Below are 13,299 nucleotides of genomic sequence, written 5' to 3'. Positions count from 1 at the left end.
CTAAATGTTTATTAAATCATCACCTTAACACCACACCAAATGTTAAAAAATGTCTGGGCTAAATTCTGTCTGTAGTGGTCTAACACTAGAATATTTAAAATATTAAAATATGAAAAAGGAGTCTTCCTACATATTCATCAATATAAATTATTATTATTTACAAGCAACACAAGTCCAATTCCACTCTAAATTACCAAAGAAGTTTTATTAATCAACGGTTTAAAAAAAAATTGTCCCTGATCATTTTGGAAGCTCAAATCTGGCAGCCTAATTCCTGATAGCTTCCTTAACTTGAAATTTAGGATGCATTCAAAAAGGGAGGTTGAAGGTTGGTTCTTGCAGTGTAATTAAGGCTAACTTTTTGTCTTAAGGAGCCTTAAAGAAAAAAAAACTCTGTATATGGCTGTATGTGTCTGGTTTATGTTTAATTGAACAAATTTCTACAAACCTTGTCAATGTTCTAAATTAATTTATTTTTAATAATTGAGGGTAACCACAAGTAAAATACATTTATGGGAAATAAGAGTGTATTCAACTTGTATTTTTGTGATAAAAATGGAGCCGAATTTTGCTAGTCAAATTTAGACACAGCCTTCTTAATGAATCTCTTTATCTTATAAAGACCATTTATAAACCTTGCAGATACAAGTATGGGATATTACGTAGACATGAAAGAGAATGGAGAGGAATGTGTTAAGGAAGTTTACTTTCTCTAGTGAGGGTTGCGATCAGAGAGGGGATAACGCTACACAGAAGCCCCTGGGCACCCATACAAAAGCGCGGGTGCGCGTTACCTGCAAGACATTCCCGGCCTGCAGCACCACAGTCTGCGCTGGTTTCTGCGCAGGCAATGGAGGCGGAGGGGGTGGAGGCGGGGGCGGGGGCGCGGATGCTATCAGGCTCATGGTGTCCACAGGCAGCTCTGCTGGGACCACTTGCAGGAAGTTGCCCACCTGGCGACAAACACAACCCATGAAAGGCTAAATACTTACACTTCCTTCAAACACAACTGTTTTCCAAGTGCAATGTCACGACTGTTGTCGGCAGTGCTATCTGCACCACACGCCATGGAGATTAAGACTAGGGAGTGGGTGTGTGCAATCTTTGTCAAGTTAATAATTGACAAAATAAGAAAGACTCACAACCAGCAGCACAAGACAGAGGGAATGAATAGGCTTAACTTGTTTCCTGTCAACATAGAGGTCATTAGAGCAGATGAGGTGTGATGAGATGAGAATGCAAAAGTGTCAGAATGCATAGGTAGTGGAAAAGGCAGTAGGTACCCCAAGAAACAACATCAGCTCAAGGCAATGTATGCCAAGTTTTACCCTTGAGAGGGTGAGAGAGTGTGAGGATGAGTGAGAGGGAAGAGAGGAAGGAAGAGATGAAGAGATATGAAGGTAGAGAGATAAGTCAGACATTACACACATATACACAAGTGGTATTTTCTTTCATGGGAGACATGTTAAAAAAACCAAGAATTATCAGGTTATGTCCATGGTGTAGAACAAAACAATAATCTAGCAGCTATGTGCAGCCAGCACTTAAACACAAATTACTATTTTTCATTATTATAATATATGACAACAGCGATAGTTATCTACCAAGTTCTGTGAAGCCATTGGATTACAAAACCAGGATGGTCGGGCCAAGATTCAAACCCGGGACCTTTAATACAAATCCAGTGTCTCCCACTGTGCTACACATCTTTTGTGCAGCTACTGGCATAATTCCATAAGTATTTCTCTCTGCCTATTTGACACTCTATATCATTAGATGTGCACAATGACAGAGTGACATACCTGAACAACATGAGAGTTGGATGCAACGCCAGGAGGCGGCTGAGAGGGACCGGGCCTCGGCCCCATCATGACAGGAGTCGGGCTGACATGCGGGAGGTTGTAGGCCTGCTGGGTGCCGTAGCCTGCCTCAGAGTGCAACTGTTCGCTCATCGCTGCCTGGACCTTGCACCAATTGTCCATGTTGGGCTCGATGTGCACAGGCACGGGCAGGAGCGGTGGGCGCCTGTTCGGCATTACCGGGAAGTGCTTGGCCGCCGGCTCCTGGTAGTAACTGGGGTACTGCCCCGGGTACACTTGGGGCTGGTACGCTTGGGATGATGGTGGTGGGCTCTTGACCCTCACCCCCAACTCCAAGCTGATCCTATCATCTAAGGACAACCTCTTTGGTGAGAACATGGGAGAGGGGGAGTGGGAGCCCTCCCTGGAATCCTTCAACAAAGGCAAGCCCTGCTTGTAATATAGTTCCGGGTGCTCTGGGTAAAACACATCTTGTGGAACTTTGCCAGTGGTGAGAACCTCGGAATCATTTATGGTAGAGTCCGCAACGCTGCGCTTCAAGGACGAGACGGAGGCCGCCTCCCAGTCACCTCCCCCATGCTGCAGCGACATGTTCTTTATGTAATGCTTTTCCTCTAGATCCTGTTCCCCAATCGAGCTCACGACAATGTTGCAAGCCTCAGCCCTCCTTGGACCAGGACTTAAACTATGACTGCGCCTAAAGTTCGGAGTTGAGCTTCTATGCGATGTAGGGCTCCTGTTTCGCCTGGGCGGCGAAAGGCTCCGCCTCGGCAACGGGCTGCGGCTTCTTCTGGCCAATGGACTGCGGCTTCTTCTGGCCAATGGACTGCGGCTTCTTCTGGCCAATGGACTGCGACTCCTCCTCGGCAAGGGACTACGACTCCTCCTGGACAGAGGGCTACGACTTCTCCTCGACAAGGGGCTGAGGCTTCTACTCCTTCTGTAACGTGGACTGAGGCTTCTCCTCGGCAACGGGCTGCGGTTCCTCCTAAGCGGACTTCGCCTGGACCCGGGACTTCTACTTCTATGCAAAGGACTCTTCCTCAGACCTGGACTGCGGCTGTGGCTCCTTCTAGAGAGTGGACTGCGGTCCCGTCTCAGCGAAGGGCTCCGACCTCTCTGCAACGGGCTGCGTCTCAAAGAGGCACTGCGGCTCCGGCTTCTCTTCGGACTGTAATTTGGTCTCATCGCCGGGCTACGACTCTGTCTTGCTGGACTGTACGGTCTCCTTGATACAGGACTGTGGGTCTTCTGGGGGTAAGGACTACAACTGCGCCTGCGCAATGGACTGTAACTTCGTGATGGACTGCGGCTTGACCTCGATATCAAGTTTGCTCTCACAAATGAAGGACTTCGGCTTCTCCTACGAGAGGAACTAGGACTACGTCTTAAAGGGCTTCGCCTGCGAACAGGGCTCTTATGCCTCAGCAAAGGGCTTCTACTAGGACTTCCTTTCCAAAGGTCATTTTGTTGTTCATCATGCCAGTTGTTTTCATCGCCCCTTTTGTCGGTTGGATGTTCATACAGATCTTGTGTAATGCTCTTTACATCTTTATTCCACTGTCTCTCACTGTCTGCCCTCCCCACTGGTTCTGTAGCCGCTCTCCCAAGATCTGGGGAAGGTGACCGGGATCGGTACGTCACAACCCGGCCATGCCAGCTGTCCTCCTGAGTGTTAGCAGGATACTGTTCGTCCGTCGCAAGATACTCGTGACAGACAGTCGAGTGCTCCCAACTGGCCTCTGTGACAGATTCCGCCTGTGGTGCAGACCATGTACCCCAACTGTTTGGAATTAATTGCTGCGGTTGTTCGTACGTGCCACTATGCTCTTCACCTTTCTGTTCATCCTGTGGACGTTCGCTGAAACTGTCAGGTACATCATTTTTACTCTGAGCATCAGCAGGTTCAATTTTGGATTCATTTTCCTTAATATCATCTTTCCTATCTGCAGCTGGCTGATCTGAGTCAGTAGGTTTATCTGAGCTCTTATTTTCACTAGACTTTTTACCATCCCTGTCTTCTGACTTGTAACTTTCTTTTTCTCTGCTCTTGTCACTGTTTTTTCTGTCTCTGTCTTTGTTTTTTGTTTTGTCACGATCATGATCTTTATCTCGATCACGGTGTTTGTTACGGCCCTTATCACGATCGTGGCTTCTATCTCGATCACGACCCTTGTCCCGATCACGACCCCGATCTCGATCTCGATCGCGGCCCCTATCGCGATCACGACCCCTATCTCGATCGCGGCCTCTATCGCGATCACGACTTCTATCTCGCCCTCTGTCTCTGTGCCTATCCTTGTCCTTATCTCTCCTATGTCTACTCTTATCACTGTCAACATTGCCTTTATCATTTTCACTCAATTTTAAACATTCCTTTTTGTCATTCTCACGCTCTTTCGATTTACTACGATGCTCTTTATTACCATCAACAACAACATCCTTAACAGAGATATCCCCAGATTTTTCATGGTCTGTACTGTTTGACTCAGGCACATCTGAACCAGGTTTTGAGAAGTTACTATCTGGTTTACCTGGATCATACAACTGAGCAGGTGTTGCATCTGAAATATTTTCTTCCAGAGCACTTGAGGCACTTTCCAATTTTGTGATGTCTGTCACAATGGATGATACACAACTGGGTTTTTCCCCACTCAAAATTTGGAAAATAGGACCAGCACGCTTCTCACTACAGATAGTGTCTTCATTAGCCGAAGGTGAGTATAGTTTTTCAGAACTCACAACGGAGTCTTTTGCGGGAGGGGTTGTCATGCCCCAGCGAGAAGGACGCTTGCGCTCACGCTTGGCTGGCATTCCTGTCTGTGTTTGGCATACATCGGTACTCTGGACCATCAGCGTTTTGATCTGAGTGATGTCTTTCGCCATTTCTAACTTCAAAGTCGAAGAGGACACCGGCGAATCGCTATCAACGGGGTTGAAATCATCGTACAATGACAGCTTATTATCACTCCCCACTGAGCCAAATGCTTTCCAAGGACTGGTGTCGACTAACATCTTATCCACACCCATAGCAGATGAAGTATCAGGAACTTTTGTTACGAGTGGACTTGCATTGCCTTTAATTTTGTCAGAGCCTCCAGTGGTCTTCACATCGGGTTTCGATGAGGAAGAAGTTGCTTCATTTGACACAGTGGAGGTTGCAGACGCTGCCGACAATGCCTCCTGGCGAGACATGGTAGACAACAACTTCACAGTGATAATGTGCTTCTGCACCGGGGCTTTAGTTGGTGGGGGCTTCGGTTTCGGTGGAGGTTCGACGGCAGGCAACGGTGGCGGGCACGGCTGCACGGGAGGAAGCAGAGGATACAAAGGATACACCGCCTCGAACAGACTTGTGTTAACATGACCCTGGATCGTACCCAAAGATGCAACAGCCTGAACAGGAACGTTGGAGATCACGCTTGATTCCTCTAATGGTTTTGGCGGGGGTAGTGGAATGTTTTCCAAGCAAACCGGCGTCTTCTGAACATTAACCGAGGAAACATCTGCGAGGCCCACTGCTCCTAACTGACTCACTGAATTCCAAGAAGAACCACAGAAAAAATCTGCATTATAAGATTCAGCAACAAAAGGGGTTTCAAAGTTGCTCTTGATACTGTTAGAATCCTGTGACTTTGTAGGACAAATTTCACTGTCCAGAGACATGTCGCTGCAGATCTCAAAATGCCCTCTGCTACGTAAATCTACATCTGAACTTAAAGAGTTGTCTTTGCCTATCTGTGGTGCTATGGTTTGATCAGTTAAGTCACATTTGTTGTCTTCTTCATCAGAATACATATCTCCCGGACTATAGAGTGCAACAGAATCATCTATTTTTGTTTCGTCCATGACTCGAACTTTACAAGCAGTGTTTACGTCTCCTTTGTTGGAATTTCCCAACATATCAGTAACAGCAGACTCCAAAACTGTGCTGTAAATTTCCACATTAGAAGCTGATGAAACTGAAAGCAAAGTTTTCTCCGAAGCAACTACATCGACGGGGGTGTTTGAGTTTTCAGAAAAGCAGCTGCTCTCTTGGTCCACCTCAGAGTTCATTACTGATGAGAGGCTTGGTGCTTCGAAAGCATGGACAGCATTTTTCAAGCAAGTATCCACAGCAAGTTCCGCGACAGGCGTTTCAGGGCATGGTTCCACAACCTCTGTGTCATTGACAGCTGACTCACTAGGCACATTGTCTGCATCAATGTACGGTGACCCAGCATGTATTTCGACATCTCCGGCACTATCTGCAACTTCTTGTGGAGCTGCAATCGCAATGGTATTTGCATTTTCCGACACGTTGGTTGCCAGCGAAACAGGCGCTAGTTCCGGAACAGAATCAACACAGCTAGGTTCTGCTGGCCGAAGCGTGTTATCTTTCTCTGTGTTTGAACTAACGACGCTACTGGTAGCTTCGTTAGAATCAATTCTCTCTTCTTTGCAAACCACCAAATTGCCATGATCAGATAAATCCCGCAGTCTTGGCGCGCTAGTCAAATCATCGTCGCTGAACACTTCCTGTTTTATTTCCCTGAACAAATCAAACTGTTCACTGACAGAGCCAACTGTGTCATCGACATCCTCATTGGAAGAGGACTGATTGTCACTTTCATCATTTTCAGTGTCGTTTCCTTCACTTTCATGATTTTCGCTGTCCTGGTTCTCACTGTCTTCTTTATTACCACTGTCCTCTTGGTTCTCGCTATCTTCTCCATTTTCACTGTCCTCATTTCCAGTATCTTCATTTTCACTGTCTTCATTCTCAGTTTCTTGGTTATCACTGTCATTAATGTCACTAATTTCACTTTTACTTCCCTGCTTCTTATGTTTTTTCTTTTCTACTTCTCCTTCAGTCCTACTTTTTTTCTTTTCTGAATTTTCTTTTCCTTTGGACTTGTAATGATAATACCTACTTCTGTAAGACTTTCGCCTTGCCTGCTCTTCTTCATCTGATGTCTCAAGTTCTTCTCTTTCTTTATACTTAAGTTTCGAACTCTTTTCCTTATGCCTCCTTTCTTTTCTCTTCTCTTTTGATTTACTCCTAACTTTCTTCTCTTTATATTTAGATTTATCCTTTTCCTCATTTCCTTTTGATTTACTTCTTTCCTTTTTCTCTCTTGACTTACTTTCTCTCTTTTCCCTTCGTTCTTTTGATTCTTTCTTCTTTTTGTGAGGCTTAGTATCTTTTGAATTATGATTTCCTTGCTTACTCTGTTTAGAGATATCTTTGTGATCTTTAGGTGACACACTTTCCTCGCTCTCTTCTTTGCGATTCTTTTTCTTTTTTTCTCTGCTGCTGCTGGTGTGTTGAAGTTTTTTATCATCATCCTGACTTGTGCTTGTTCTACTTCTTTCATGAGTTTTTATGTCCTTAGAATTTCTACGGGACTTTGGTGGAGGAGAATGCTCAGGCGATGAAGATGGTGATCGACGCCTCTTCTTTTTCGGAGAGGAAGAACGAGATCTGTGTTCTTTACGCCGTTTCTTTGCCTTTCTTACATCTTCATTCTCATCATTTGAGCCTGCACTTTCCTTGGTTGACTTTGATCTCTCTCTTTTCAGCTTTTCCTTTGCCCTCTTTTCTTTGAAACTGGCTTCCCAACAACTTTCAACAGAGCTGTTTTCATCCACTTCAAGTGGTGGGGCATGAGAATTTTCAAAGGGTTTGTGTTTTTTACTGTCTTTCACATGTTCCTCCTTACTGTTGTGCACTGTTGTGGATGTGTGTTTATCTGATGGACAAGTTTTATCGACACTACTTTCTTGTGTTCTGACTTTCCGTTTACCCTTCTCATCGGACCTCAGCGCAGTTAAATTTTCTACTTGAAGCTGTTTGTCTTTCTTGTGAGTGGACTTTATACTTTTACTATCGACTTCTGATTCGCTGCCTTCCACCTTTCGCTTTCTACGCTTTTTTCTCTGGCTGATGGTATCTTTTTTATTCCTTTTTGAACTTTTTTTAGCTTTGGCTTTTTTCTTTTGCTTCTTTTTTCTCTTTCTTGACCTCCTGTCAGATGATGACGATGAAGATGACTGAATTGATGCTGATGATGAAGATGAAGATGTAGATTCATCACTGCTGGTGTCATCACTCGAAACAGATGGAACTTTCCTTCTCTCTCTTTTACTAGCAGATTTAGACGACTTTTCCTCCTCACTAGAAGATGATTCCGTGTCCGAAGAACTTTCAGACGAAGAAGATTCGGCCTTCCTTTTTCTAGTTTTCTTTTTACTGCGCTTCACCTTACTGTATTTCCGTTTTCTTTTTAAACGTTTATTTCTGATTTTACTCTTCCTGCCACCACTAACCTTCGAAGATTTTTCGCTTCCTTTAGTCAATACTTCACTATTGTTTGGAGCTTCATTCCTCTGCTTAGAATTTTTTGCGGCACTTTTTTCAATGTCACTTTCATTGTTTGGAGGCACCTTTTTGCTAACATCAACGTATTCTTGAAAGTTCTCTACTACTGTCTTTTCTGGTTGAACAATTGTACATTCTGGTTGCTCAGGTTCCCTATCTGATTGCTGATTTTTATTTTCTAATTGCTCCACCTCCTTTTCTGTTTGTCTTTCTTCCTGTTCAGATTGCTCTTCTTTTTCTGACTGCTCTATTTTTTCTTCAGACAGCTCTATCTCAGAAATTTTTGAAGAGCGTGACTGCAAATTCGGAGTTGAATCATCCAAATTTGGAGTTGAATCATCCGGAATCTTGGGTGAACTTTCTCCATACTCATCAAAATTATTTTCAAGTGAATTACTTTCATCTGTCTTACTTTCTTTAGAACCGAAATCAGACTTTGTATTTTCTGGTTTCTCCTCAATTTCTTTGTATTCTGTATTGATATCAACTGTAGAAACATTCAATGTTCTTTCTGTGTCACCATTACTACTTTTTTTGCTGTGGTCGGGACTAGTGGCTTCTTTCCTTGCAACTTCAACATCATTCTCCTTAGGCTCCTCAAACATTTTCCCTCCTGACTCACGGCGTTTGAATCCACTTCTCACATTACTCCTCTCTTCATCTTCTAAAAGTGTGGTGCCATCCTCCTCAAAACCTGTGTCAAAACTGACTGCTTTCATGAACTCCTCATACTCAGACACGAGTTTAAGGTCAGTATTTTTCTCCGAACCATTCTCTGCGGGTGAGGAGACACTGTTGTTAAGACTTGGGTCTGGTTCACAGCTCGGTGAGTCCAAGATCTGACCAGTCTCAGAGGTGGCAATATCTTCAGGGACATTGTCTTCCTCTTTGACTTCCTCCTCACATTTATCTTCCCCGTCATGACTGCTCACAACAGCAGCATCATCTGCAATATCTTCACCGTCAAGCACTACAGCGGGCTCGCTCGCCTCCGATCCTCCACTCACATCCATATTAACTGGAGTCTTTAACTCGGTCTCTAACACTGGAGTTTCTTCCCTTTTCATGTCTTCATCTTTCTTAAATGAGACCTCGTTGTCTTCAGTTATCTCGACGGGAACAGCCCTGCTCACATTTTCGACGGACACAGCATCCTCCTCGTAGTCACTGTCCCACTTGGACCTGACCTTTATGCACTCGACGGGCGGTTCCGACAATGAGTGCCTCTTGTTCTCCGGCTTGTGGTCGCCAGTAGTGGGGGAGCCATACTTCTTCTCAATGATCACTCCTGCTGCCTCTGCAACTGCTGCCTTTCTCTCTTTGGGGAGATTTAGTTCTTCGTTCGACACCTCTTTTTCCTTTACAACACCGTCGCCCTCTTTCACCAAGACGCCATTCACACCCGTTTCAACCGCGCCGGCATCCACACCAACCGAGCACCAGTCCTTCTCCTCGCACCACCACGGTCGCTCCCTCTTCCGGCCCGAGGGCAGTTCGTCCGACGACAGGTTCTCCTCCAGTTCCCCTTCATCGTAGGATACTTGCAGGGCTGCCAAACTGTTGGACAGACTGGCGTCGGAGGTCCTCGTCAGGCTCCTGTCCACTCTCTTGGCACTCTTCTCGCCACTGCCCTCCATGATGACCTCCATCAGCTCCACTATCTCAGGCGGGGACTCCGTGAACACCTCCTTGCGGCTCTTCAGGTAGGAGGCGTAGTTCTCAGGGTTCTGGCAGTACGCCACCAATGGACGTGCCTTTGTCGTTTTCACCAGCACTCTCGGGTACGCCTTCATCACCTGGCCAACCTTGCTGTTGGCATACAGAGGTAACAGGATTTTCGAGGGGAATGAAAGAGCCTTATAGACCAGCTCAGAATCATCTTCCACATCCTTCTCTTTGGCACCGTCGTGTGATGGGGATGATCTTCTGTGCTTCTTCTCCCGCGACCTGCGAGCAACAAACAAAACACATAAATGTATCAAAATTACAACTACTGGCCATAAAAACTAACAGAATTTTTTTTTGGACTAACAACTTTTCAGCACAATAGACATATCTTGCATAATTTTTACAAAAATTATAACTTTGCACAAAGTTATAATTTTTACAAAAATTATAACTTTGCACAAAGATAAACATAAAAATTTAGTTCTACCCAAATTGCATACTCTAACCAAATCAATTAGTGTATCACACTTCAATGCTGTTCAATCACACAAGTTTACTCGGAAATTCTCACGTTTCCCGCAAATGACTTTAAGCAATTCATTTTAGAGTGAAAAAAATTAATAGAATATTTTACATTAGAGGTGAATTTTTTCTTCTGTGAATAGTGCAGTGAAATGCAGAAATGGAATTTTTTTTTAGGAAAATCAATATTTTAGGTACCTGGCATACCATATATTTTATGTTTTAGCTTTAAATACAGGATGCATAAAAAAATTCAATTTGTAAGTTTAATCTAGCAGAAACAAAGATGATGATTAGTCAAAAATAAACAATTAATATTCTACACTAAAATAAAAATTATTGTAATCAAATACTACTTCCATAGTGATTTTCTTGTGATTTGTCACGACTTTAATAGCGGAAACTTTCAAATATAGTTTAAATATTATTTCAAATATATTCTCAGGATTGCCAGAGACAAAACAGAAGTCTTGCCACTTTAATAAAAGTTTTTTTTTTGTTGCACAAGGAAACTTCAAAATTTATAAATTCGTAAATTAAAATTGGTTCACATTAAAGACAACAATTATAAAAATTTTACAAGAAGTATTCACATACCATAAAATATAATAAATTGCTATGAAATTAAAACTCAAGGACCAATTCAGTTTGAAATTAGCTATCAAATAAATTTCATAGATGAATTATGAAAGCTACCTACAACCTCGAAAATTGTTAAATCATTCTACTCAATTTGATATGACTTGTAACAAAGCCACCCAAATGTCAAAGTTTTAATGTACTGTACTTCCAAAATCTTCTTTGCACTTTTGATACCAAATGATTTATAAATCTTTATATGGACTCTGAATCTAGACTTCACCCTTAACACTCACCCCATTGCTATCCCGCTAGATACAGACCTTTCCCCCTCCTTTTTTCCACTTTTTCTTTTTGAAACTGAATTCACAACGAACATTAAATGAACACTTCAACCTGGGTATAAAAAAAAGCCTCTTCATGAACAAACACAATCTCGATAACAAACTGGTTTGTGTGTCACACGATTATGCAGCTACATAGAGTCTTAAGGGCAACTGCACTTACTGATCGTGGTGTCGTCCGAATCACTTGAGTAATCGATAACTTGTGGGGAATCGAGCTACACCCAGACGAATTCAATGCTGAATAGGTGCGGTCGTGCGCTACAAAACCGATTCACTCAAGTAAGGCACTCAAATAAAAAATTTTAAAATATAGTTTCTTTTTTTTACTAACTATTAACATGCCAAATGACAGCTTTTAGTGACATAAAATATTTGAAGTTTGTGAGTTAATACCATCATGTCATGAAATAACTAGAATTAATAAATTCATTTTTGCAACGTTGTTCGTTATCTTGTATTACATGGCAAAGCTTGAAGCCAATAAGTTTTCCTTTCATGTTACCAGTAGAATTCACAAAAATTCATGCACATGAACAAAATCATACTTTCAGGAATCCACACAGAACAAAAACTTACAATTATTACACACACACAAAAAGGTTTCAATAAAGATTACAAAGATATTATTTTAATTTTAAATGTTTGGATTTGAAACTGCTTAGTGTAATCAATGATTTCAAACTCCAGGTTTAAAAAATTTCTCACTTCATATTTTTTTTATCAAATTAAATCCATGAAAAAAAAAAAAGTTTTGTTAACAGCTACTAGCAATAAACTTGCTACTATGCGAATCTTGAAAGAAAAGCCTGGAATACAGAAGAACGTTTGGTATGGTTTCCAAAGAAAATACAAAAGAGAGGATATTTTCACTTGAAATCAAAATGGTAGAGCTGGGCAGGATAGGAATTAGTTGGCGAAAAATTTAAGAAACTTTGAGGAGGGGAAGGGGGGAAATTCCCCCTGGAAACAGAATGGAATGAGGGAATTATTTATACATTTACAAAGGAAAATTTCTATCATATTTATTATGCAAGCCCAAATCAAGTGATTACAAATTGATTAAGGCAAATATTTTTCACGAACCTTATAATACCATGAAATAGAGCTATATTATTTAATTTTTTGATTAAAGTGAAATCAAAACAAAAAACCTAATTTGCAAAAGAATGAAAAAATAAGCGCACATTCACAATTTTAACTTTAGTTATTCACTCATACTGCCATGTTCCCATTTGCAATTTATAGCAAATTTCCACTCGAAATGATTATGTTTATATTTCTTTTCAATCATTAGTTTCTTAGATAAATGTAGCAACTAAGCTATTACTACCCTGTGATACACAGTGATAAATATATAGTAACTATTGAATTAAAAATCATTTTGACTACTGTGTTCACATTTTGTCCATACCATAAAAATTGCAGTATTTTTTTGCTGAAGTATTCCAAGGTTGTAGACAACTTAGTTTATTTTATTCCATACCAATACATAATACGAAACAAACAAATAATTTCTTCTTACACAATATTTTTTCGTATTTTCAATCGTTGCTGCAATACATTCTAGCGTTTCATGACAGTAGTGAAATAAATTTGATTGTTGTTTTAGATGTTGATTAAAATGTTTTACAATCTTGCCTTCAAAAGTTTTTAACCCACTGTCAAAGGGTTTGAGTTTCAACTGCTAAAACATGTTTTCAACAGCGTACATGTATTGACAGGTTTCAGTGCAGTGCTATCTTTTTTAAAAAAAAGTTTATTAACAAATTTGGCATACGAACAGTGTGGAATTAACGCAGTAAAATCGGGAAATGGGAAAAAAGAAATTCCTGACCAAAGTTGCAGGAAAGATACATACCGTGTTTTATCGCATAATTGTCGCACGCGCGTAATTGTCGCAACCATATTTTAGGCTGTCAAAATTGGGATAAAAAAACTTCTCGAGTAAACGTCGCATGATGTTTTTGGTCCCACTAGTAAATGCTGAGCGCTTTGTGTAGGT

General features: G+C 41.7%; 1 protein-coding gene across 7 annotated transcripts in view; it reads right to left on the bottom strand.

Moving 5' to 3' along the window:
* LOC134527671 (serine/arginine repetitive matrix protein 2-like) overlaps positions 1-13,299 on the bottom strand; it is a 195,767-nt gene that overhangs the window by 135,621 nt on the left and 46,847 nt on the right. For all 7 annotated transcript variants that reach the window (XR_010074244.1, XM_063360555.1, XM_063360556.1 and 4 more), the window contains exons 5-6: positions 1,803-10,128; positions 795-953 (exon numbers count right to left, since the gene is read on the bottom strand). Coding sequence is in view for 6 of the 7 variants with exons in the window: in XM_063360555.1 (XP_063216625.1) it covers positions 795-953; positions 1,803-10,128 (8,485 nt within the window). In the remaining variant the exon portion in view is untranslated. The remainder of the gene's footprint in view (positions 1-794; positions 954-1,802; positions 10,129-13,299) is intronic.

Source organism: Bacillus rossius, chromosome 1 (genome assembly GCF_032445375.1).
Source record: "Bacillus rossius redtenbacheri isolate Brsri chromosome 1, Brsri_v3, whole genome shotgun sequence".
Taxonomy (NCBI): Eukaryota; Metazoa; Arthropoda; class Insecta; order Phasmatodea; family Bacillidae; genus Bacillus; species Bacillus rossius.
The sequence above is the reverse complement of the archived record's forward strand: the minus strand, read 5'-3'. Positions and strand labels throughout refer to the sequence as shown.